The sequence below is a fragment of the Nannobrachium achirus genome, assembly GCF_963921795.1.
Source record: "Nannobrachium achirus genome assembly, chromosome: 10".
NCBI classification, from domain to species: domain Eukaryota; kingdom Metazoa; phylum Chordata; class Actinopteri; order Myctophiformes; family Myctophidae; genus Nannobrachium; species Nannobrachium achirus.
The window spans coordinates 37,993,663-38,018,262 of record NC_137819.1 but is presented as its reverse complement, the minus strand read 5'-3'; the positions used below and the strand labels follow the sequence as shown (position 1 = coordinate 38,018,262).

Genomic DNA, 24,600 nt, shown 5'->3' with positions numbered 1-24,600 from the left:
TACCATATCAAATGAGAGGCAAGAATAAGTATCCATAAGCTTCAAATTCAGATTGTTGATTTTAGTCCTGATTAAACAGGTTGTTGAAAGTCTTTGTACAGCACATTTGTATACATTTTATTCATTTGAAAATAAGTACTTTCTACTTTTGCTACAAAACTACTTTTAATCAAGAAAATTTGAATTGACATTGCAGTATTGATACTTTAACTTAAGCAAAAGATGTGAAGATGTCCACCACTGACATCAACCAATAGTCCACCCTGTTGCTCACCTGGAATAATGTTAGATTAGAAGGTTAAGTCCTTATCACAGATGGTTCGAATCCAAACTAAGAGGCTGTTTGCTGCATATTATCCTCTCTCTCTGCCTTGCCTTTGCTGTCACTTGTCACTATCAAAATAAAGCAGAAAAGTATATATATATTCTTTTAAGAAAAAAGTACACCTCACCACTCGCTGTTACATAAATTTATTTATAGCAATGAACCACTGCAGAAGAGAATTCAACCTCTGGAATGAGTTCGTGAAAATGTTCTGCTTAAGTGTCCAGAGAAACTTGTTGCAGTTCAGTACTAGAACTACAACCACTACAGTCCAACAAAAAGGATGAATGACAAACCCAAACTAAAAATACGAATTCCTCCAAGCCACACTGCTCCGTGAAATGACAGGGAAAACACTGGACATGGAAGATGACAGGCAAAGTACAATAACAGTCATTTCCTCTCACAGATACCAAGCCTTTAGCCTTCAGTATGGAAAAGAAGAAAAGAAAGGAACTTCAGCCTTCACAGAAGGCAAGATGTTTGTCTGACCTAACTTTAAACTATTAAAATCCAGAGCGTTAATGTAACAGGTCCGTTTGGATACATTTTTAAACTCTTGGGAATTACAATTGGATACATTAACAAAGAGTATTTTATTGTGTCGTCTCTGAACCCTTGAAATGCATAAGAATATGTGGACGTTATGAAACTTTGAGATAAACCCGTGAAGTTAAAATTCTCATGAGGTTAAAACAGAACCGCCTGGGCATCAAGTGGGACAAAGTTGTGGAAACCCAGTCCAGGTGTGAGGCTCTCCACAAGTATCTTGGCATTAAAGGTCTTTAGTGCTGGGCGATATATTGAGTATGGAGGCAGGCAGAGGCACACTGTGGAATTGTGTAACCAAGAAAGCTGATAAGCTGATAAACATGAGGATATCAAGATATAACAAATGCCTAAATTTGGTCCATAAATATAGTGATATCACTTTACTTTTAAGTAGCACTATGTTGATCTATTGACCATTCACCACCCACGCAGTCTATGTGGCCACTGTTACATAACATATTACGTAAACAATGTCTTATATTTTAACCACAAGCTCCATACTACATACAATGAACAGTGAAAATAGCATAATTACAAGCTCACACAATGCCTGTATATCTGCTATCTTTGCTATGTTTCACTTTGAAATGTTTTGACTTAAATCTAGTTGGATGTGGTAGGGAAAAATGTACTAAAAAAGACATTATATAATTCAGAAATAGATTTATAGCCTCAATGAGTGATCTTATGTTTGCCACAGACATTAACACACAGACACTTCTTGAGAGCCCAGGTCCTGTATAACTTTGAAGTAAGAGGGAAGTACAGCCCTCCACTGTATTGAAATGACTGGAGAAAATTATTATTATCATTATTATTTAAACATTTTGTCAATCGATCTATAAAGGAAAATACAAAAAGCTTACAGTACCACGTCATGATGTGCATAACGGTCATTCTTACACAGAACATTCCTTTCCCATGAGTTTAAAACCACTTAAACGATACTAGCATATTTTCATTTTTTTTTTTGTTATTGTGGGGAGAGCTTTTGCAGGAAATAGCAGATCGACAAGCTCACAACGCGTCGCAGCGATGCGAGGGTTTTAAGTGCTTAAAACTGGATTAAAACCTTATTTCACCGGAGAGTTACAACTTGTAAACACAATACACCTGTATAGTGTAGATAAGAGCACATCTACAGTACCAAAGCTGGACTTTGGGAGATCCGGGTCATAATGGTTCTCAGGCCTCAAACAAACTAAATCTATTATGAAATGCTTTCAAATATGTCTTGATGACAGGTTTGTTGTTCCCTCAGACACCAAGCAAGAGGTATTCATATTTGATCCCGGTCTGATGAGTAAATTAGTTATTATCATAATAGTACAATACTTTTACATTATTTACAGTGGCCATTACACTTCAGTAAAAGCACAGCAACTCTCACAATGGCACAGGAAGTGAAAGCAGCTAGCTAATAGCAGCAAAAACATGTAGGCCAAAGGGTTATAACACTGTATATTGTGTGGAACCCCCCCTCTGAACTGACAAGCATCTCTCTTCTTAGAGTGTGGCTCCAAGGGGCCGAGCCGTCTAGAAGAGGGTGTGTGTGTGTGGGGGGGGGGGGGTGTTAATGCTGTCAGTAGGCCGAGGAAGTATTGAAAGGGGCGGCAGTGGGTGGGCTCAGGGGTAGAGAAACCGTCATTAGAACACGAAAGGTTCCCAGTTCGATACTGGGCTCCCCCAGAGTTAGTGTCGAAGAGTCCTTGAGCAAGACTCTGAACCCCTAGTTGCTCCCGGTGAGGTGGTTGGTGCCTTGCATGGTTTCCTCCGCCATCGGTGTGTGAATGTAATGCACAATCAATGTAAAGCGCCTTGGATAAAGGTGCTATACAAATGCACCATTTACCATTTATTGAAAGAGCCACAAATTATGTTTCACGAATTATACTTTTGGAAATATTTGACTTTTTAAAACTTCGATTTTTTTATACTGGAATGGAAGAAAATAACTCCATTATTTGGAGGTCAATATTATGTCACAGCGTCACAGCCAAACATGACTTCACACACAGTGTCAAACATACCGTAACTCTGTCTTGTTACAATTCCCTGTGACAAACTAAAGGACCGTCGGGCATCAATACGCGTCTATCTATGTCCGTTCACAGCTTTGACCATATGCATATCGTACTGGATATAAATAGACTATTGAGTCGATGCTGGCTTGTGGCTAAACATCATGGTGGTTAATATAACAAGGTCAAACGTAGCTACATCTTGCATGGATATTTGGTCATAGTGGGAAGCCCCAATACCCTTTGGAATTTTTAAACACTGCCGACCCTGTTTTAGCTTGAAAACTGGAGGATTTTTTTAGGCCATATCAACACATAAGTTGTTTTCATAGTAAAACAGCATTTTTAAATTAGAACCATCTCAATGGCACTGTGTAATCTCCTTACATACTACATGCCTGAAAACACATATCACATCATGACATGACATTCACATACATAGGGCATGCACGTGCCAGGCATATCATGTATGACAGCCAAGTATTCACATTCAAAGAACGTTTCCCCTTTCTCTCGATGTGGTCCCTGGATTTAGCGTGGCCCCTTTTTTTTGGTCTGTGTGTGCGTGCTTGCATCTGTGCTGAAAGGCGTAATTGCTGTCATAGTATTTGGTCACACAACACACACAAAACACGACGGCATAACATTCTTAGACTACTGCTTTCAAGTGTAGGAACTAAACCGGAATGTTTGTATACTAAATTATATTTACATTTAGCTACAGTATAAAGGAGATTTCCTCCTGCAGTGCCCAAGGTCCAATGAGCGCATTCAGCATTTTGCGGGATTTCCACAGTCATGGTGGCCACGGGCAGTCATGATAGCACTGAGTACCTAGATTCGTCAGCAAGTGGCAGTATGTAGTTTTAAGTAAATAGAGGGGCCCAATGGAGTGATCTCCTCCAGAGGTATCTCTGAATTCATATTGATGACATCAATGAGGATGTAAAGGTGGTTGCACACTGCTGCGTTTTTCGGGCCGAATATCGGGGTGAATTTCGGAGCGGGTGAATAAAAAAAATCAACCTCACGTTATGTCAGTCACGTTTGCACACTGCCGCCGTTTCGCGCACCACTCTGTCCCTTGCTCTCTCTATCTCTCTCTCTCTCCTTGCCCTGAAAAACGCATTTCGCAACAAAAAACGCAGCAGTGTGCAACCAGCTTAAGTAGGTTTATATACATCTACATTTTCGCTCTCTATTGATGCTCCTTCCACATGCAGATGTACTTTTGCCTGGAGCATAATGGCCAAAGTAGCAGGATTTAACAGCACATAAACAAGGTGCCTGTAATTAGTCATCCATGTTGAATTAACCATTAGTAGTCAAAGACTCAATCGTCGTTTTAAAATGGCCCGTCCAGAATATCATGCAATACCGGAGCTTTCACAACAAAACACGGTCAGCAGTGTTTTAAAACATCAGGGGTTCAAAAACAGTATGTGTATGCTAGATGTGGCCTAGAGGCAGGCTGGCTTTTAGTAAGGAGCGGGAAGAAAACAACAAAGACAGCGCATGCACATATTGGTCTATTAAACCACCATACAGCGGATATTATTTTCCTTGTTATATTATCACAAATATTGCACAAATGCACCTTTAATTTAGCTAGTTGCCCACCCTGTATCCATGCCATTGGGCCTTTCTGTGAAGTCATGATAATTCAGACCTTCTTTGTAAATTATATGAAATCTATAATCCAAGAGAGGGTTTCATTCAACGCAGCACCATAGCATTCTCTAAAACAGTACTGTCAACCAGTGGGGTTGTGAGACATTCTCACAGGTTTACAGACTCAAATTTAACGTTTATCTAGTAGGCCTATACTGGACTGTGAAACAAAATTTGGGTCCAGAGCAAAACCAGTTTGTAACCTCCGATTTAACCACTTGAACCCTAGAATCCCTTTTCTGGGCATAATATGTGAACATTCTGCCTAAAAATTCTGCCGAACTACAAGCTCAAAACGCATTGCATTTGTGATGCTTCGTGAGCCTGTAAATCGTCTAGTTTTGGTCAAGAGATTTGGTGAAGAGGGAAAAAAGGAGGGGTCCAAGAACAAACACCAACTGGGAGATACCACTCAAATAAGTATTTAGGATTTAGGGTGTAAGTGGTTAAAAGTTAAAACAATATGGCAGTGTTGAGAGTAACTTGGTTACATGGAACAGTGAGGCAGGTAAAGGCAGGCTGCTGCCTTTGAAGTAAAAACGCAACCTGTTGAGTTCATTCCCTTGTGTAATGGATAGTTTGTGATTTTTTCCCCACCATGTGGTTGAGCATGATAATCCCATTGTGGCCTTTTAACCTGCAAAAATCCTCATCGCCTAAAGTTCACCAATGCACATACATGAGCATTCAAGTCTCCTGAAAAGCAAGGTATTTTGTACAGTAGATAACTGGTTTTGGTTTGACAACGGTGATACATCACTGTGCGATACAGCAAGGAAATCATATCACTCGCGAGCAGCCACTTGTTTCTCTACTGATAGAGCCGTGGCAGCCGTCTTGATTCTCGCTTTCCTCTCCAGACATGCTGCCACAGCAGAAAAGTCACAAGAATTGAATATTTATAAGAATAGATTACTCACCGAACACAAAAGACCAATACAATCAGGTCACTTTCACAGAGGCAACTCTGTTTCTTGAGAAACGTTCTAGCACTGAGAGAGGATGTAAATGGAAATAGGTTTAGCAGTACCACACATCTAATCCCCCAGTCCCCCCAGACCAAACTCCCATTTTACTGTAAACAATCAAGAGGTTCCTTCAGCATTTACGTTCACCACCGGCCTCTCGCTGCAACCGTAGTCTATCGTCGTAGTTTACTGCAGTTACGTTGAACTGATGTTCATTTCCACGCAGCCTGTAATATGTTTCCAAACACTAAGGTCCCCAAATGCTAGAAGCTGAGAATAGTTCCTACTTTTAACACAGTGTTGCAGGTTAAACATGTTTTTTTTCCATTCGCACAGCAGGGGTCATGTCTGACACGCACAAGCGTCTGGTCTGCGCTACTAGCAAAAAAAAAAGAACAGACATAGAGAACAGACATAGATAACTACTTTGGTTTAAGTCATGCTACTATTGTTGGCACTGATCTCACACACATCCTCGTCGCACACACTCCGTCCTGTCAGACTGCCGTACATTCCTGACCCGTGACCTTGACCTCCTCCGACCCCTAGGAGTGCCCCCGCAGCAGCCATAGCCAAAGTATTATCGTTGCTACTACTGCTGTTGCCGCCGCTAGCAGCGCTGGTATGTTGTGGCGACAGAACACCGCTGGAATGATGTGGCGACAGAACAGAGATCCCCCCTCTGACTCCTCCTCCTCCCCCTAAAACGCCACCCTGACCTCCCTCGCCCGGCGAGAGCAGGAGGTGCGGGGAGGGGATAAGATCGGACCCGTCCTCACTGCTCCCTCCTCCGCCTCTCCGGCCTCCTCCGTCGCCGACGCTGCCTCCTTCGCCCGCATCCCCCCCGGCCCCGCCGCGCCGCTCGCAGTGCGACCGGTGCCTCATGAAGCTGTCGCGCCACATGAACTTCTTGCCACACCCGAGGCAGTCGTAGGGCTTGAGGCCCGTGTGGGTCTTCATGTGCTCCGTCAGGTGGTGCTTCATCTTGAACTTCTTGGAGCAGACGGGGCAGTGGAAGGGCCTCAGGTCCAGGTGCATGTTGATGTGCCGGTCCCGCATGCTCTTGTGCGTGAACGTTTTGCCGCAGTGGCACATGAACACTTTCCCCGAGCCCCCGGCGCCGCTTCCGCCGAATCCCCCGGCGCCGTCCGCTCCGTCTAAGCCCAGCCCCCCCTGACCAGACAGGTGGACAGCTCCGTGCTCCAGGTTGGGTCCTTTGAACGAGGCTCCTCCTCCGACGCCACCGGTCATCGTCAGTGGGGGCGGGGCTGGCCCGGGCTCCAGGGATAGGCCGGAGGCTTGGCTGTACAAGAGAATCTGGTTCCCCTGCATGTCCAAGGGGAAGAGCTGGGCGCGGGCCGTGGCTGCAGACTGCACCTGTCCCAGTAAGGCCGACACGGCCCGGTTGCTGCTCTGGCTTGGGCCCCCTGCGCTGTCGTGAAGGTGCTGGGCTAGAGTTTGGTCCATGAGGCTGCTTTCAAACTTGAGGTAGTCTTCTGAAGTGTGGCAGTAGTCCACCTGCAGAGGAATGGGGAAGTGGAAGGCGGGGTGGGGGTGGTTATGTCCAAATCTGTTAGTTTGCCTAATTCCGGTTTTCCTCTTTTTTAAAGGGGTCACTGTATTGTACGAGTTGATGAATTGATTATACATTCGCCGACTGCTAAATATTAGCATTTATAGCAATGGCAAAGGGGAATATCGATTCTGATAGGCCAGAGGGTGTGCAATATTTTCAGTTAATAGTACACCTTTGATATTGCAGCCTCATCACCGATCTGAGCCAATTCTTTTTGATAACACTATTGTTGGCTGACTGACTCAGTTGGTACTTGCTACTACAGTTTCTCTCACTTGCTGGAGTAGTAAGGTCAAGTTTTCCAATAGTAACAAAGATAGTGATAACATAAAGTCCAAAATATGAATAAACAACACTACTTAAACTGTATTATTTTTGATAACAGCATGACTCTGAGTTGATTATCCCTTAGGCACTACGCAGATAAATGTGATAGGGTCAGGTTTATGCTGAGTTACAGTCTGGATTAGAGTGAGATAATTTCACGAAACTGTTTTGGATTTGCTTCATTGTTTGATTTGACTTGCAGGACCAGCCGGGGGAGGCATACCACTTCGGGACAATTCAGATGTCCAACGTGTCAATAGAGAAAATGGTCCACGCCTTTGACACTGGGATTCAAAAACAACCCTTAACAGTTTTCCAATGCCGGCTTCTTGACCCACGCGTAAATGTAGCTCTATTTCTGTTTGCAGGAGTGTAATTATGAAGATGATTCCCAAGGGATTTATAGTTTATTCCTCATCATTTTTTGATAATGACAGAAGAACCATATCATTTTCATTAACCACTTTGGCCCTTCAGAAATACCAAAAACAGTGTTATAGTTTTATACTGGTTATATATACTGATTTAATGTCTATAATGACATGGGCCAAAACAGGGCCTCCAGTACACTGACCTGTGTGTCCATGTGGGTGTCTGCTCTCCCCCCCAGCTCGGCATGCAGGCTCCGGACGTTGGAGATGTTGAAGTTGCTCCTCTCCCTGGCCATCTCCATCTCCCTCTCCCTCTCCTCCTCCTCGTCCTCCTCCTCGCCCCCCTCCTCCCCGGACACCACTATGAGGTCGTCGTCTTCGGCGCGCTCCGTCTTCACCACCACCCACTGCTTGCGGGGCATGATGCTGGGCTGGCTGTACGTGGGCCGCTTCTGGGCCAGCTCCTCTCCATCCTGTACGGAACACCAGATGATGATGTACACAGAAGAACATACAGTAACAGAGTAGCATAAGTGGTACAAAACGTTATGTTTTGATGTTAAAGGAGTAGTTCACCCCCAAAATGACTTTTTTCTATTGATTACTCATGCCATGGAGAGTTGAGTTCAATAATATTTTTTGGTTTTTGTCACATTCCTAAGACAAAAATTTGATTTGAGTAAATTTACCCCCATTGATTCCGGATGGTGACCCGTTTCGAAACGGGTCACCATCCGGAATCAATGGGGGTAAATTTATTGTTATCACATTTTTGTCTTAGGAATGCGACAAAAAACTAAAAATATTATTGAACTCTACTCTCCATGGCATGATGAGTAATCAATAGAAAAAAAGTCATTTTGGGGGTGAACTACTCCTTTAAGTAGTACAATACTAGTAAGACGCCTCAGGGTGAAAGGGTCGCGGTCGCGCCAATTCTTTGCCAACTGGCCAGTGATGTATATCGGACCAGTTACCCATATATGGAAACCCCTGGTATCTATATATGGAGATCCATGTCCTGTACATGGAGATTTGCTGTGAGAGCCCAAACATGCTTACTCAGTTATTCGTTACTAGAAGTTTGCGGCCCAAAGTCTAGAGTTCAGGTCGCTGCGCGGCCTTCACCGCCATGTTGCGGCAGTGTGGTGTGTGTGTAATGGCCAAATATGGGTAATTCTATTTTTGAGAAAAAAAAATTTTTTGAGAAAAAAAAAGTTTTTTGAGAAAAAAAAAGTTTTTGAGGAAAAAAAAAGTTTTTGGAGAAAAAAAAAGTTTTTGGAGAAAAAAAAAAGTTTTTTGAGAAAAACTAGACCAGGTCAACCTGGTTGTGCCAGACCCCCTGTCTGTCATCATCATTTATGACATCATGCCTTTTGTAGGCATGTCATCATCATGTCATCATCATATATACCCTTTATATAGAAAAGGGACAGACCGACATTTGCTTATGTAGGCCTACCCATTTCATGGGTCTGGCAAAAAGGTTTTTTGAGAAAAAAAAAGTTTTTTGAAAAAAAAAGTTTTTTGAGAATTTTTTTTTGAAAAGAAAAAACGCGTACACACACGCACACACACGCACACACACACACACACACACGCACACACACACACACACCCCTCTGTTGTAATTCGATACTCTACTCTGCTCAGCTCCTCTCCCCCCTCCCTCCCCCCCCTCCCTCTGTAACTTGATACTCTGATGATCATTTTGACGTTTCAGCACTGGCCAGAATGGTCAGAATACTCTGTCAGGACTGGCTGCTCTGCGTGAGGCGAGATTTTGTTAAATTGAAATAAATGCGGTTCAAAGAGTGGCATTTTTTAAAATGTGGACAGTGGGAAATGTTCACGTTTGTTCGACGTGGTGGCTATGTTTGTGAGAGGTGTTTGTGAGAATATGTAGCTAAACATTCTTGCCTCCAATTGATCCAATATAGATGCTTGATGTGAAGGTCCTATGATATCTATGACATCTGACATCATATCCTTTTATGCCCATACATGGAGATCCCTGTCTGTAGAACCAGCCACACAGATATGGGCTGTCTTGGCCATCTGTCTTGGCCATATATGGATTCTGTTAGTGTGGTATGTGGCCGATGTGGCCTCCATATATGGGCATTCCCATATGAAGTCCTGTTAGATATGGGCTTGATGACATCAGGGAACTGACATCCTGGCTCCTCCTATCAACATGTCGAAGTGTCCTTGGGCAAGACACTGAACCCCACATTGCCCCCAATGAGTTGGTTGGTGAAAGCTTGCCACCATTGGTGTGTGTATGTGGGAAGTGAGGACGCTGGCGTCGAATGTTCACCACTTCACTTCCCAATGTATGAATGAATGAACCATTGTAAAGCGCAATGCAATTCATTAACTCCATATGTGGGCATAAAAGGGATTCTTAGTGTGCCATCACAGTGAAGCCAGAGCATAATGTCAGAGCGGCAAACCCATTCTGTTAAGAGTGGTTCCCGAGCGAAAAATCCATAGACCTGTGATGTCACAGTGATGTGTCAGGGGAACCAGTGTCAGGCGTGACCTACAGAGATACGAGGATAGCCGGATACGTGGACAAGATGTGCCGGTTTTCATAGTTAACTGCAACCTACGGTCGCAATAACAGTACATTAATGCATATTACATATACACAAATGCATGCAGTATTTATACGTATGCAATGAGTCGAAAGTTTGTGGGCCCATGAGGCCCATATTTTGGGCTTTAAGAAGCATTTTAAAATATTTTTCAAAGCAGTAAAAAAAGGCAAAAAAGTTTAGGGATAAGTAAGGGTTAAGGCACAGATGAAGATAGGACCCTATATGTGCGTGTGTGCGTGCGTGCGTGCATGTGCACGAGAGAGATATCCTCTTGCCTGATAAGATGACACACCGAAACTATCGCTGACCCCGACTTCCTGCTCCAACCCCAAGTTGATCTTCTTCCTCCTGGCACTCCCTCCTCCCCCTCCCCCTCCCCCTCTCTCCCTCTTCCTCTGGTGGTGGTACACCACCTCCTCCTCTTCCGCCTCTTCCTCCTCCTCCTCTTCCTCCTCGTCTTCCTCGATGAGGAAGGCCTCCTCTCCCCCGGAGGGGGTGCAGTAGCCGGGGGTGTGGTTAGCGCCGCCCCCGTCCCCGGAAGCCCCGACGGCGGCCGCTCCTCCTCCTCCGCCTCCCCCGAAGCCGCCGGCGTCCCTGGGGCTGAAGTAGTTGGTGCTGCTGGGAGACTGGCTCTCGCTCAGCGACGGGTGGCTGGCGGGCTGCGGGGCGCGCTGGGGCTCGTTGGACCCCGCAGCATGTCCTTGACCTAGGGAGGCAAATTATCGATTCGTTCATTCATTGAAAGTTGACAACCTTATCGAACGTTTAATTAATTAATTGATTAGCAGCGCTTTTTAGGACCAAAAGGATTTTTTGCTCAAGGCACTGGTTCTCAAACTTTTTTGGTTGCCGTACCCCCTTATACTGATTTCTGAAGCCAAGTACACCCTTCCCCTGACGACAGCATTTTGCATCAAATTGACATCAAAAGTCCAGTTCCAATGCCAATGTTCAAAATAAAACAGCATAATGGTATTGATATAATTTGTTTTAACAATTTGCAGATGAGAAGGTTCACATAAAGATTTTTTGTTTTGTCATACCCATAACAGTAAAATACATATTCCCATTTTCTTCTGTACCCCCTGCAGTACCCCCGCGTACCACTAGGGGTACAAGTATCCACACCGCTCTAAGGAGTCTGTCTCATTTCTCTCCGAAAGTCTTTGAATATGATTAAGGATTACTGTGATTATAGTAAGCTCATATTTGATATCACACGCACGCCATGCAAAACAAAACAAAAATATAATGGTTTAATTGAATCGTTTAATTTCTTAACAGCAATTAATCGATTTTAGATTAATTGTTAACATCCCTACCTTGACCACCACCACTGGCACCTCCTGCCCTCATCGACAACCCACCCCCGCCACTGCTGCTGGACGGTCCAGCTCCCCCGCCGACGCCGCCACCACCGCCCGCATGAACGTCCTCCTCCCCGCCGCCTCTGGTCCCTCCTCCTCCCCCGCCGCCCCCCCCGGAGGCTCTGCCCTCCTTGAGCAGCTCGGTGCACTTGTCCACGATGTGCCACATCTGCAGCACGCTGCCCACCGTCAGGTAGTTGACGATGTCCTCCCGCAACATGCGCAGCTGGCCTGTGTAGGCGCAGCTCAGCACGCTCTCGAACGCCAGCGGGTCCATCACGGCGGGGATGGTCACCGTGGACATGTTCTTCAGTAATACCTGAGGAGGGGGAACAGGAGTATGAGTGCGATGCTTGTCTTGTTCTGTTCTGTTTATGCATTATACTCTCCCTCTCATCCCCACCCACCCTTTTCTACCTCTCTCTGCCTTTGTCTCTCTTAACCTTAACCTCTGTCAACCTGGCATCCATATTTTGAGAATGTCATTTAAGGTGGACGTTATACCCCCAAAAAGGGGGAAGAAATAAAAGAAAAATAGCCTACACAGTATCTACAGGTTGACATCTTGTAGATCAGCTAATTTTGCTATTCGTCATATGATTAAATAAATAGGGTATATGCTGTTAACGCGTGTATCCAAAAGGCACCCCGCTACGGTGAAGACGCGCCTTCGGGAAGCTTGTGATTGGCTGAACCGGAGGTTGGGAGCGCTCCACTGTGTTCACTTGGACCGTGCGGAGGTGCCGAAAGTCTGGACTAAGATTTACTATTCTGGCCCCCTGGTTTACAACTTCTAACGAGCCTGTCTGTCACAATTATTACATACTCACAAGTATTAGAGATAATCACAATTAGTTTTTGCATAATCGTCATAATCATTTCCATGTTAATTAAAAAATCTTATATTTATTTTTAAATGTGACACATTTTGAGCTTGTACACGTTTTATGAGACGATATTCAATCTGAAGATCGGGATCGGTGGCATCCCTAGTTATTTGTCATATCTGCCCTGTGCAACTTTTCTTCACAAAATCTAAAACCCAAACAGAAATGTGATGTAATTTTATTCAGAATGTTCCAACAACGTTAAACTACAGAAACACAATTTACTTGTGCGACAATGAATCGTCAAGTAAAAGTACACAATCGTGACTGACAGCCCTGCTACGCCTTCTTCCAACCTGGTCGTGGAAGTAGGGCGAGGACGCGGCCAGGACACAGCGGTGGGCCTTGAACACCTGTCCCTGGACCTGGATGGAGAGGTCACAGAGCCGGCCCTCCTCCCTCTGCCGGTTCAGGCTGTCCAGCACGGAGGCCTGGGCGCTGGGGAAGCACACCTGCACCATGGAGCCTGCCGTGGTGGTGGGGGTGGAGCTGCTGGTGCAGCCCGCATCCGCAGACAGGGACTGCATCTGGGGAATCAAGGTCAATTCAAGAAGGGTCTTCAACAGGGGGTCCGGGACCCCTATAGGGGGTCCTCCAAATCTTTGTGTGATATAGAAGCTTTTTTTCTCCTTTTTTATGATAACCACTTGAACCCTAGCGTACATATTCTGAGGACCTTAGCCAAAAGTAGCAGATCTACAAGCTCACAACACCTCGTGCTGCGAGGCGGAGGCGTTGTGAGCTTGTAGATCGGCTATTTTCGGCAAAGCGGTTTGGTGTGTAGACTGTAGAGGAGAAAAAGCAGTACAGAGTGAAAGGTCAAGTTTATTAAGTATTGACGGTTCAAGTGGTTAACTTGTTATCCTTTTAGCTTTAATCTGAGACTGTTACCTCGTACTAATATTTATGACATACATCATCTGGCATACATTATTTTGTGATAGCGGTCCACGACCAACTAGGCCTACATATGAATACATAAAATACATAAAATGCAACTTTAAAATACCAGATTTAGCAAAGATGCCAATCTACATCTGCAGTACCACTTACATAATCTACACTACAGTAAGGCACCTGCTTCAATCTCACAATTGCTACTTTCGTGTGTCAACCCTGTTTATTATTATATAGATTCTAAATATAGCATGGTCATACACAGCTTGTTATACACCTATCTGCAAAGGTCTTTGTGTGCTTCTAAATGGACAAAATCATGTCCATTTATTGTTTATTTCATATTCCAAATGTCCATAATTTGTGAAGTAGCTAAAGAGATGGGCAGTATTTGAAATACGTATTTTAAATACTTTTTTATATTTTGAAATACATATTTCAAATACTTTTTTGTATTTCAAAATACAGAAAAGTATTTCAAATACGTATTTCAAAATACAAAAAAGTATATCAAATACGTATTTGAAATGCCTTTTTGTATTTTTTAAATATTTTGTATTTCAAATACTGCCCATCTCTCAGTAATAGTGCAACAGTGCACTCTCATCTGCAGAAGAAATCAAAGTTGCCATATACGCCTACTGTGCGTTTACCATGAATGTCAGAATGTTTCTGTTTCACTTAATAAACGTGTCTGTTGTGGTCCTTCACCAATGCCACCAGATTGGCATAGGAAACGACACACTGGCTTGCAATGAAGGCTTCTGCATTGGAGTATAATGTGGATGTCATTCACCTGGCAAGCCTATACCAGCAGCAAAATGCAACGACTTGAGAATCCAATGCATTCAGAATCAGATCAGATGTGTTTCACTGCACACAGATCAGGAGGCTTGAAGAACTCTACTGTTCTGGATGACGCTAGCCTGTTAGCTATATAGCTCAAGTGGCTGGCAAAGCAAACATGCAATACGTGTCGAGGGATTAAACTCACCGATAAAGATGACGCCCACTCCTCTTGGTCAATACGCCGAGTTGACTTTGACTCGGGTGAAGACAGAGCCAATCGGGGGCTTGTCAGTCTAACCTGCCCCTAAAGTTTGAGGCAAAGCTTTCCAGAAAACCTTGCTGTCCATCTTGTTCTGACTGCGGACAGACAGGCAGCAAAGTGACGCGTCCCCTTTAAGGGCATTCCAGACAGACGAGCCAGACTTTAGCCGACGAAAAAAACACAGCACATCTGTCTAGACTGTTGCCATAGAAACCTGCGATGATGCGAGTGTGTGTGTGCCATCAGGTGGTTGCTATGCAATGTGGGCAATAAAAGCACTTGTTTAATATACGGTACGTTGTTTTGTACCCGTGTTTCATTCAAGTCAGAATATGGCAGTTTTGGGGGATAAAGTACTCAATTTTTTATTTTATTTTTAAGCATCAAAACTGCAATATAGGCCTAGTATAAATGATTCTGTCACAAGTCCAGAATTCAACATTTACTTGAGTAAAATAACAAATGTATTGGAATTAAAATGTACCCGTTGTACCAAAAGTAAAAGTGCCCATTATGCAGAATGTCCTATTTCAAGTTTTCAAATGTAGCCTACAATCTTTTGAAAATAGCCGATCTACAAATCTTGTAGATTGCGAAATGTTCAAATGTTTTGTAATAATAATAATCAAGTAACTAAAGTTTTCAGATAATTGTAGTGTAGTAAAAAGTACAATATATCCTCAGATATATAGGAGTAGAAGTAAGTGTTGGAAATACTCAAGGAAAGTATAAATACCTAAAAATTGTACTTAAGTACAGTACTTGAGTAAACATACTTAGTTACTTTACACCAGTGCTTGTTAGACATTGTTTTGTACCTGTGTTTCATTCAAGTCAGAGTAATGGGAGTGATATAGACCAGTGGTACCCAGACATTTTAATTTCAGACCCCCAGTCTACTACAGTATGCCATCCATTAGGCCACGGATGGACTCAAAATGAACCTGCAAGGGTCCATTTGGTTCCTAAACTATATCATTTAGGTGCATGGGGGCCCCTGGAATCCCTACAGGACACCTAAATTATATAGTTGACAGGAGGATTTCACAAGGACAAATGGGGACCGGGACAACCCACATCCTACTCACTTTTGGTACTTAAATATATTTTGATGCCAACAATACTTTTGTACATTTACTCCAGTAAATGTTGAAACTTGTACCAGACCATTTCTACAATAGGGTATTGATACTTTGCATTGAAGTTGTCCTTGTCTGACTTAGTCTCAGTAGAAACAAGCAGATGCCTACTTAATGTTAAAAACATTCAGCCATCATTTGGCTGTTGCGCAAAAATTACACTTTCATCTTTAGCCTACCTTCCATTAAGTGCCTGACCACATTGAACATTTCAGTGATGGTTGATTCCATTTGTTTTTTTTACATGGCATTTCGCATTAGAATGTTGACTTACAGTAACAGAACAAGCTCGGTCACTTTTGAAAAATACTACAGGGACACCAGGTTGGTGGTTAGTAACATCTCCTCCCCCCCGGCGTCACACATTCAACCCTCCCTTCCTTTGAACCACTCCACAATGTCTTGTTCATCTTTTATGTACTGATGAAAATATTCCAGACATTAATTCCAACTTGCACCATCAAAAACATTTATTGAACAAATCTTAAAAAAAAAAAAGCATGTTAACACACAAGTACTGAAAAAGTACTATCTAAAACCACGACATGTTGCGATCGGCTAGTCTCACCATTTTATACATATTAAAAAAAACTGCTTAAGAAGGGTTTGCCGCCGGAAGCAACAATATGAAAGCAAAAGTATAGACAGTGTATAATACATTTACGTATAATATGCATTTACAATACGCAATTATATGCATGTGCTATACGCAGTTGACTTCTTGGACGAGGCCAACATTATTTTTTTTAGAGGACAGGTCATGTTGGCCATGTGTCATCCGAGGCATCGCAGCGGCTACTTCCTATTTGCGGTAGCCGTGCCAATGACGCAGTCGTTCACCTGGAAGAGAATATACAGACAAGAGTCAATACAAGAAACATGAGAATCATTAAGGTTCAATGTTTCTCCATAAAATAAAATAAATCTCTTAATACTGTATACCTTTTATAGCATTTGCTTCCCCAAAAATAGGCTCATTGGCCGATTTTACATAGCTCACGTTACTTCTTTCAACCAATTAATTCATAAGTTATGTTGGTTCCCAGTGAGATGCCAAATTTGTGTTTTGGGTCCCAGCCTGAACCCCAGTTTAAGCTTACAATGTTCAATACAAATAAATGAAAGTACAACCCACCTTGCTAGCAAACCTCAGAGAGTTCAACGTCTCCCCAAAGTTGTCAGTCTCTGGGGAGATGTTGGCAAACATCAGCCTGACGGGGTGAGAAAAAGAAAAAAGGTCAGTCATGTATTGTGTCCTGACAATGTTCAAGACAATTCACAATGTAAACTAGAGTTCTCAAAATGCCTGAAAATTAAGGCCTAGCTCTAACTGGGCCGGCTAATTAGCATACATTTTAGGCCCTACCCGGCCCAAAAATGTCGGGTCCAGGCAGAATTTGAGAACTCTAAACCAATAAACCAGAGAGCTGAAGTTCAGCAAACTCACGTTTTGCTGTTTCCTCCCAAACATCCCTGGAGGAGGTAGGTCAGTTTGGAGTTCCTGTATGGAATGAAACTCTCCTGGAACACAAGGAAGAGATTGTTTTAGACTTAAACCCAATGCACCCAAAACAATGTTTACATCAATATATGAATGATGCTCCAGTCAAAAAGCAACACATTTGGACATTTAACAGTGAGTGCTATTCAATTCAGCATCACATACAATCGAGTGCAGGGTTCAGAGAATTGACAGACCTTGTTTGCCAGGGCAGTGATGACAATGCCCAGGTTAGTGAGGGAGCCGTTAATGGCAGTCATTTCTTTGAAGCGGTCGCCTTGAGCTTGGCTCTTCTGAACACGCTCACTACCGGCCAGGTCCACCAGGCATAGGGTAGCTGTACAGAGGAGTACATAGTCAGCAATAAGAAAGTGTGGTTGAGACAAACATACAAAATGGAGAGAAGACTTTAAGAAACAAATGAAAGTTAGCTTTCCTATTGAAATTCCATCCCTAAAGAATTTAGAGCCATTTTGTACAGACAATTTAACAGAATCCTATACAACACAGTCACTGAGCAAAACAGACACTGCCCTGATGGGAACCACTACCAATTTCACAAAGACAGGGATGGATTATGGCTCATGCAAATTGAATTTGCGATATTATGGATGAATTTAAATGATACTCACAGTTGCACTTCAGGTCCCTGCCCTTGTTCTCTCCCACGATATCGAGCTGGAACACAGAGTGGGAGCGGGAGGAGCGGTCGTTGACGCTGGTCTGAGCGGTGGCACGATTCTGGTTTGCCAGGGCTATCAGATTGTTCACCTGTTGGGGGAGGGAAAGAGAATATCATTTGCAATGCATGATGTGGCACTTGAGGCAACTACGGTAGAAAGCAGAAACACATTTCACACGTTGTGAGCTTTTGTCAACCATTTGTCATCATTTTTAAATAGTGCTGCTCAACTAAATGGGGACACCAGGTTGAAAGTTGCTACCGTATGCATATGCAATATTATACAGGACAACTGACATAGAAATAAGTGTGCTGTACCTGGTCCTCTGATGTGACCGTCTTATAGGCAAGGTTAGTGACCGTCACGGTGTTGTTGGCAGACTTCCGGATCTCGTGCTCAGGCCGGCTGCTGGCCTTGCCGGTGTACAGCAAGTCACGCAAAGTCTCATTATAAATCTCCACGAAACTTGCTGTGAAGGAGAACTGAGGGAAACGGGGAGTATTATTAGGCGAGGTAACTAAGTTACTTCAAAACCTAAACAAAGTACATTTCGAACTTTAAAATATGGTCAGACCGCCCAAGACTCAATTTCTTTACTAGGTGTGTGTGGGGATATTACAATAGTATCCAAAACTATATATATATATATATATATATATATATATATAAAAACAGATTCCTTTCTGAAGGCAAATAAACAAAAACTGTGACCGACCTGCCAGCCTTGCTCCTCCAGTTTCCTTCCTGCCTTGAACACCTGCTCCACTGCCCGTGGAATGACTCCCCTGCCTTCGTCCGTGTCATCTCCCTCCATGGTGTGGGTTTTGCCACTTCCCGTCTGGCCGTATGCAAAACAGCACACATTGTAGCCATCCAGGGCTGACTGCACAAGGAGGGAGATCTCTGCAAAGACCTGGAAGGAGAAAACAGCAAATTAAAAAAGGTTTCTAACATATCCAACAGGACAGTGCGTGAGTATGTGAATACAGCATGCATACCTCTTCCTGTGAGCAATTGGGCCCAAAGACCTGGTCAAAGGAGAAGGAGTAATTCTTCTGTGTGTCAGTTCTGCCCGTATGAGACTGAGGGATAAAAAAATAATTTAGTTGATGTTTATGGAGTCAGTGACAGATGAATGCAAGCATATAAAGAACATTGCCAATATGAATCCAGTGATGACAAAACATGGTCCAATGAAAGGTTGGCCCCAATGCGTAGGATTTGGGCAAGGCAACTGTTGTGATATGAAGGGTATAAATGGGACTCACCTCCTCACTCCTGGCCAGAGTCAGGGCCTTGTTGTCATGAGCAGGGAGCTGAATGTGGTCACCCATTCCGCCGACCACCAGAGGGCGCACTCTACAGAAAACTCTGATGTTGCCCTATAGAAGGAAACCAGTTTGTTTGAATTCAAAACAGTGACATGTCAGGGTAAAGAACATCTCCCATACAATAGCGACAGAGAACAGCTAGAAGTTCTGTGACAGTCCATGCCTACCACCTAACACTTAGTAGAAAGGGGAAAGCTGCACAAAAACATTGTGCCATTTAAAGTTCAAACAATACCAGCACTACAACTGATATCATTATGGAAAGCAATTGTTCCAAGTAATTTTTGGAAGTGGGGTAGGAACAGTTCATTCATCCCCATAGTTGAAAGAACATGTACTAAAGTAGCCTCAACCCATGATAAGTCACCTTTCAACAGAGGTTGAAGATCAATCTTCAAGGATAAGCAAACACCAAATTTGAAATAACTATGTAGTACAAGCTGTGAGGGTTCACTTATTGTGGGCACATTGTGTGTGCACAGCACACACGCAATAGACATTAGAGTCTTAGACTAATGTCTGTTGCGTAGCAAACACTTTTCTCCTTAAATCCAGCCCTTTATGCAGCCACAGCCCAGTGGCGGTAAACCTTGCCTTGAGTTCCTGGATGATGTTATGTAGTCTCCGGCGCTCCATCTCTCCAAAGTGGAGCTCATCCCTCTGGCGGGCTACAGTCTCCCGGTGAGCGGCCAGCTCCTCCTCAGTCTCTCGGAGTTTCGTCTGTGTACAAGTGAAGCTTGTCTGGACACAAGTCAGGTTGGACTCAGCCGTAGACAGCTTCACCTTTGAGAAATGAGAAATACATTTTTAAGAACCATAGGTTACAGGCTTCAAACTAGGTCGTTGTCAAAAAAAATGTTTGAGACCCCTTAAACATATATGCAAACCGTGGGTAGGGAAAGCAAAGGAGACAAGTGTGTAGGGCTGTAATCTAGCCCTGTTTTAGGGATTCGAACTTCGGGGGGATTTTCCGAACGGACCATCGAACCTTAGATGGTTCGTTCAATTGAATAAAAACCGAACGTTCGAACCATCGAACGTACTGTACCTTTAACCAGCTAAACAGTGTAGGAAATGTTTTAAATGCGCTGTTTTATCCATTGAAAACGCGTGGATGCGTGGCCGCATTAACACCTAGGCTAACACTTGGAAAATCCAACCCAATCGGAGATAATGTTGCGCAGTTTGTTGACGGACAGGCTCAAAGTATAGCGGAGTTGCACGGATGATGATTAGACTTGGTGACTGCGTAGGAGCGAGTCGCGTTCGGGCTGAACTGGTCTCGATGTAACAACCCCAGAAATCGCATTATAGATCCATTAGGGGGTTGCAATGAAATCCATCTTTGCTCATGCTTAGGAGAAAGGCTGTTTAATCTTTGGGTGCATGGATGGGTGTTCGCTGTTCAGAGCGCACACACACACGTCTGTCTCTGCCCAGCTCAGCTGCTTTCACTCTACTGTCATCAAGCGTGTGTGCGCGGCCCCAAATAGGAGCGGAATGGGAGCGGAGGACGGTCCTTGATCGCTCCAAGCTGCTTTGGTGTATTTTATAACTACTATAACGGTCACCATTAACTGTTAGTGTTTACCGGTAGGCCTAACTTATTTCGTATTTGGCTATCTCTACTACTGTGATATTCTGAATAGGCCTATCACATTATGATAATTATGTTTCGTGTAAAAAAAGAATGAAAAAAAAGAAAAAAACCTGAACCCATTAATTTCAAACTTCGATTGCCAACGTAACGAACGAACGTTCGAATCCCCGAAGGTTCGCTTGCAGCCCTACAAGTGTGTTCAAGGCTTTATTTATTGGAAATTGTGGTAATGAATAGCTTACCTTTAGAGACTGCAGCTCCCTTTCTAGATTTTTCTTCTGGGTCTCTGTGTCCGTGTACTTCTGCTCCACGTCCAACAGCTGTCTCTGTAGCGCACCGTTGTTGCTCGTCATGTTTTGGAGATCAGCTTTGACCCCAGACAGGACTTGTAGCTCCACCTCACACTTACTAATGGGGGAAAACTGTTTTTATTTTCCTGCAGCCAACATTGGCCAAAAAAAAAACTTGCATACCATTACTAGAGCCCAACTGACATATCGGTAATCATTATGTTCTAGCACTTGCAACATGGCATCCACATTTTGGGCATGTCATTAGCTTTTCTAAAAAAAAATAAAAAATAAAAATAATAATCAGCTAGGCTCAAACTATTACATCCCTAGTATATGACATACCCGAGCTGACTCTGCAGTGCTCTGATCTTGCAGTCCTTCTCGGTCACTGCACCCTTCAGCGACTCAGTTTCTTGGGTGGAAGATTTCACTTTGGACTGGTATGAGGCGAGCTTCCCCTCCATGTCAGCGACCTTGCCTTTTAAGTCCCAGCTAGGTCGCTTCGTTCCCGCAGACACCCCCGCTTTTGGAACTGTAGTCGATTTTGGAACTGTGGCTGAAACAGGCCTTTTAGAAACACCTGTAGGACATCAGAAAGTTCACATTGTCGACCAAACGTGTTGGTAAAGTAATTAAAAAAGGGTTAAAAAAAAATTAAAAATCAAGCCACAAATATCTTTCCTGCCCCTAGTGTATGTTTCAGACTAGTCTCACCTCTAGAAGGTCCTGCAGCAACAGTTGCAGCAGGAGGCCCCATGGATCTGACTGGCTTAGCTGAGAGGCAGAAGCACAAGAGGGTGGCAGTGGTTACGATTTTATTATTGATTGAGCTCATCCACGTCTTGTCAAATCCAAGATATGGTCCTGAAGATAGGTTAGACTGTACACTACAAATCTTACAAGTAGTACACTACAAATCTTACAATATGGAGGTCCTGTGGCATTTGTCAGAGTCTCACACGAGGAGAGTATGGTGAACTTACACACAGGGGGTCTGGCAGTGGCAGTTGGGAGTCTCTTGGTGCCGATGACAGTGGCTGCTACCTTTGGTCTGGACACCGGCTCTGGGTCATTGCGTTGCCTTTTCTGCAGAAACGAAGTCAATCGGTTTGTATGTGGGAATGCAGGGAGATTATGACATTTTGGACTGAGATCTCAGATCATTTATAAAATGCTGGACGTAAGGGTACCGTTGAATCCAAAACTCTTCATTTTGGGGTTATACCCTGAAACCCTTGTCATACCAAGAAATTTTTTTTAAATAATCTTTAGGACATGTCGTTACTCCAAGCAAAGTGCACAATCGCTCTTTCATAGAACATTCAAAGACCACGGGTGAGCCAACTGCTCAGGGATATGAGCAGTTGTTGTGCTATGTAAAAGATAACTTATATTCTGAAGAAGCAAGGCGAAATGTATGAGATTTGGGGACCTTATATCCGGGACGTTGATGTGTCGGAAATGCTTCGAATGGATAATGATGGAAATACCTCAAACTGTTGAGACTATATGCGCTCTATGGACGCTGTCGTGTTCGCCCTGATCTAATTTTAGATTTTATTTTTGTGTGCGTTGTTGGTGTTTATTTTGTCAATTGTCTGGTCTATTTGTTTTGTCTGCTTTTATGTTGAACTTCTTGCCATGTCGTACAAGTTTGTTAAAGAAAAAATACATATATAGTACAACCACAAGTCCACAACCTTTTCCAATCCCCTGTGTTGCGGTGATCCCGGCCTGGGAGTGGCATCCAAAATGTGCATGCTATACTCTTATTTGATTACGTTCTAGAATCCCAGAATGACAAACTTATTTTACACGATGGCATCAGTAATGTTTCTAACACAAACCTGGGCAGGCAGGCTCTCATAGTTTTCAACAGCGGCTTCCAGGATCCGCTTTGCGGAGCTCTTGGGCAAGGGCAGACGAGACACCGATCTGGGTGCGTCCGCATTCTGTTGGATATTATAATACAAACATTTAAAAGTTACACCTTATAGCGACGATCCATCCAAAACATGAATGTAGAGTTATAGACTTGTGTAAATAAAATTAGCAGCACTCACCTCCATGTTTGTTCGTTTCTCCTGGTCTCTCAAGACTGCTACAACGAACGAGTTGGCAGATGCTGTAAGAAACAAGTTGATTGTTGTTGTTTTTTAAATTGTTTTTAAAACTCCAGGGCAAAAATCCACTCGTCCGAGACAGTTTGCCCTCCTGGCCCCCAAGTTGTGGAATAAACTCCCTGTCGCACTTAGAACAACGGACTCACTCGCTAGCTTTCGCCGTGGACTGAAGACTCACCTTTTCAGACTCCACCTAAACCCTTAGCACTACAGAAAAAAATCAATGACCACACATGAAGCTAGTTAGCATTTGTTTTAGTTTTTTTAGGTTTTTAGAACTTTGATTATATTGTGTTTTTTCTAGATAGATATCCATTTGCATTTGTTATATTGTTGATGATGTACTGACATATTATCTTGTTTATTATTGTGATGTTATCTGCTTATTGTAAGTCGCTTTGCATTAAAAGCGTCTGCTAAATGCCTAAACTGTAAACTGTAAATTAGTTTAGTAGTATCACTGTAAAGATTAGCCTATAGTATAGTATGCAACCCAAGTAGGCAGTTTCGTATTTTCTTATTACATCGTCACCCACTTTGATTGTGAAGTTAATATCGACTTTGCTGAGGTTGGGCCCGCACGAGCAGTATTTAGACCACTAGGTATTCACACGCTCCCGCATTTGTTTACTATTAGGAACAAACTAACATTTTTCACCGTCAGCATTTGACAGAAACCCGTACAATGATGTGGCTGCCCGCGTTGTGAATTAGGAGTATATTAATTGGTTTTCCTACCGTGTTTGTTGGTTGAATCACTCCTTCTCCTCAACGGCTGCCTGCTGTGTTGTGCTGAGTGTACGAAATAAGTAAAAAACGCCTGAGGAAAAGCCTGGCTGCAGTGGCTGCGACAAGGCTGCAACCGTTTGAATTTAAACTCAACTGTTGTTTGGCAGCGCTCCGTATCCGCTAAGCTGATTGGTTGAAACGGCACAGGCGCCGCCTCCGTGCGCATGCCTGTGTGCGTACTTCGAGTCAGTGGTGTAAATTGTAACTAAGTACATTTACTCAAGTATCATTTCGAGGTACTTTTTCTTTAATGGAGTATTTACAAATTACAACATGTCAGAACTTTTACTTGTACTCCCCTACATCTCAGTGGCAAATATTGTACTTTTAATCCACTAGAATTATTTGAAACTTTTAGTTACTAGACATAGGCTACTAGTTAGTTTCAAAAACTACTAGCCTAGGCCTACTACATACCCACTTCGGCCCCATATACGGTACATTTCAATCTATTCTACAAGGTCACAATGCGTCACGAATCGATGTGACACATTGTGAGCGTGTAGATCTGCTATTTTCAAATTA

The 24,600-nt window shown here is 43.3% G+C and overlaps 2 protein-coding genes across 2 annotated transcripts; both read right to left on the bottom strand.

Annotated features, from left to right (window-relative positions):
* Nucleotides 1-498: 498 nt before the first annotated feature.
* zbtb22b (zinc finger and BTB domain containing 22b) lies at nt 499-14,706 on the bottom strand. The gene is made up of 6 exons (XM_080734499.1): nt 14,560-14,706; nt 12,965-13,195; nt 11,737-12,100; nt 10,690-11,120; nt 8,015-8,284; nt 499-7,055 (listed from the first exon to the last, which is right to left on the bottom strand). The coding sequence occupies exons 2-6, from the start codon at nt 13,193-13,195 to the stop codon at nt 5,970-5,972; spliced, it is 2,382 nt and encodes a 793-aa protein (XP_080590625.1). The 5' UTR covers nt 14,560-14,706; the 3' UTR covers nt 499-5,969.
* A 1,740-nt stretch (nt 14,707-16,446) lies between these two features.
* On the bottom strand, nt 16,447-24,048 carry kifc1 (kinesin family member C1). Its single transcript, XM_080735453.1, has 17 exons — nt 24,025-24,048; nt 23,227-23,288; nt 23,011-23,115; nt 22,147-22,249; nt 21,878-21,937; nt 21,506-21,743; nt 21,113-21,278; nt 19,865-20,053; nt 19,208-19,321; nt 18,938-19,021; nt 18,655-18,852; nt 18,257-18,421; nt 17,889-18,027; nt 17,454-17,593; nt 17,203-17,276; nt 16,891-16,966; nt 16,447-16,595 (listed from the first exon to the last, which is right to left on the bottom strand). Exons 2-17 carry the CDS (start codon nt 23,230-23,232, stop codon nt 16,551-16,553), a joined length of 1,902 nt encoding a protein of 633 aa, XP_080591579.1. The 5' UTR covers nt 23,233-23,288; nt 24,025-24,048; the 3' UTR covers nt 16,447-16,550.
* Between the last annotated feature and the right edge of the window lie 552 nt (nt 24,049-24,600).

Coding starts and splice junctions, on each gene's coding strand:
- kifc1 (XM_080735453.1), bottom strand. Junction 19,022..19,207: donor CTCTGGCCAGGAGTGAGGAG/GTGAGTCCCATT, acceptor TTTATCCCTCAG/TCTCATACGGGCAGAACTGA. Junction 18,422..18,654: donor TGGAGGAGCAAGGCTGGCAG/GTCGGTCACAGT, acceptor CGTTTCCCTCAG/TTCTCCTTCACAGCAAGTTT.
- zbtb22b (XM_080734499.1), bottom strand. CDS start 13,195: ATGCAGTCCCTGTCTGCGGATGCGGGCTGCACCAGCAGCTCCACCCCC. Junction 12,101..12,964: donor CGCCCTACTTCCACGACCAG/GTTGGAAGAAGG, acceptor CCCCCTCCTCAG/GTATTACTGAAGAACATGTC. Junction 8,285..10,689: donor TCGGTGTGTCATCTTATCAG/GCAAGAGGATAT, acceptor TGTTCCGTACAG/GATGGAGAGGAGCTGGCCCA.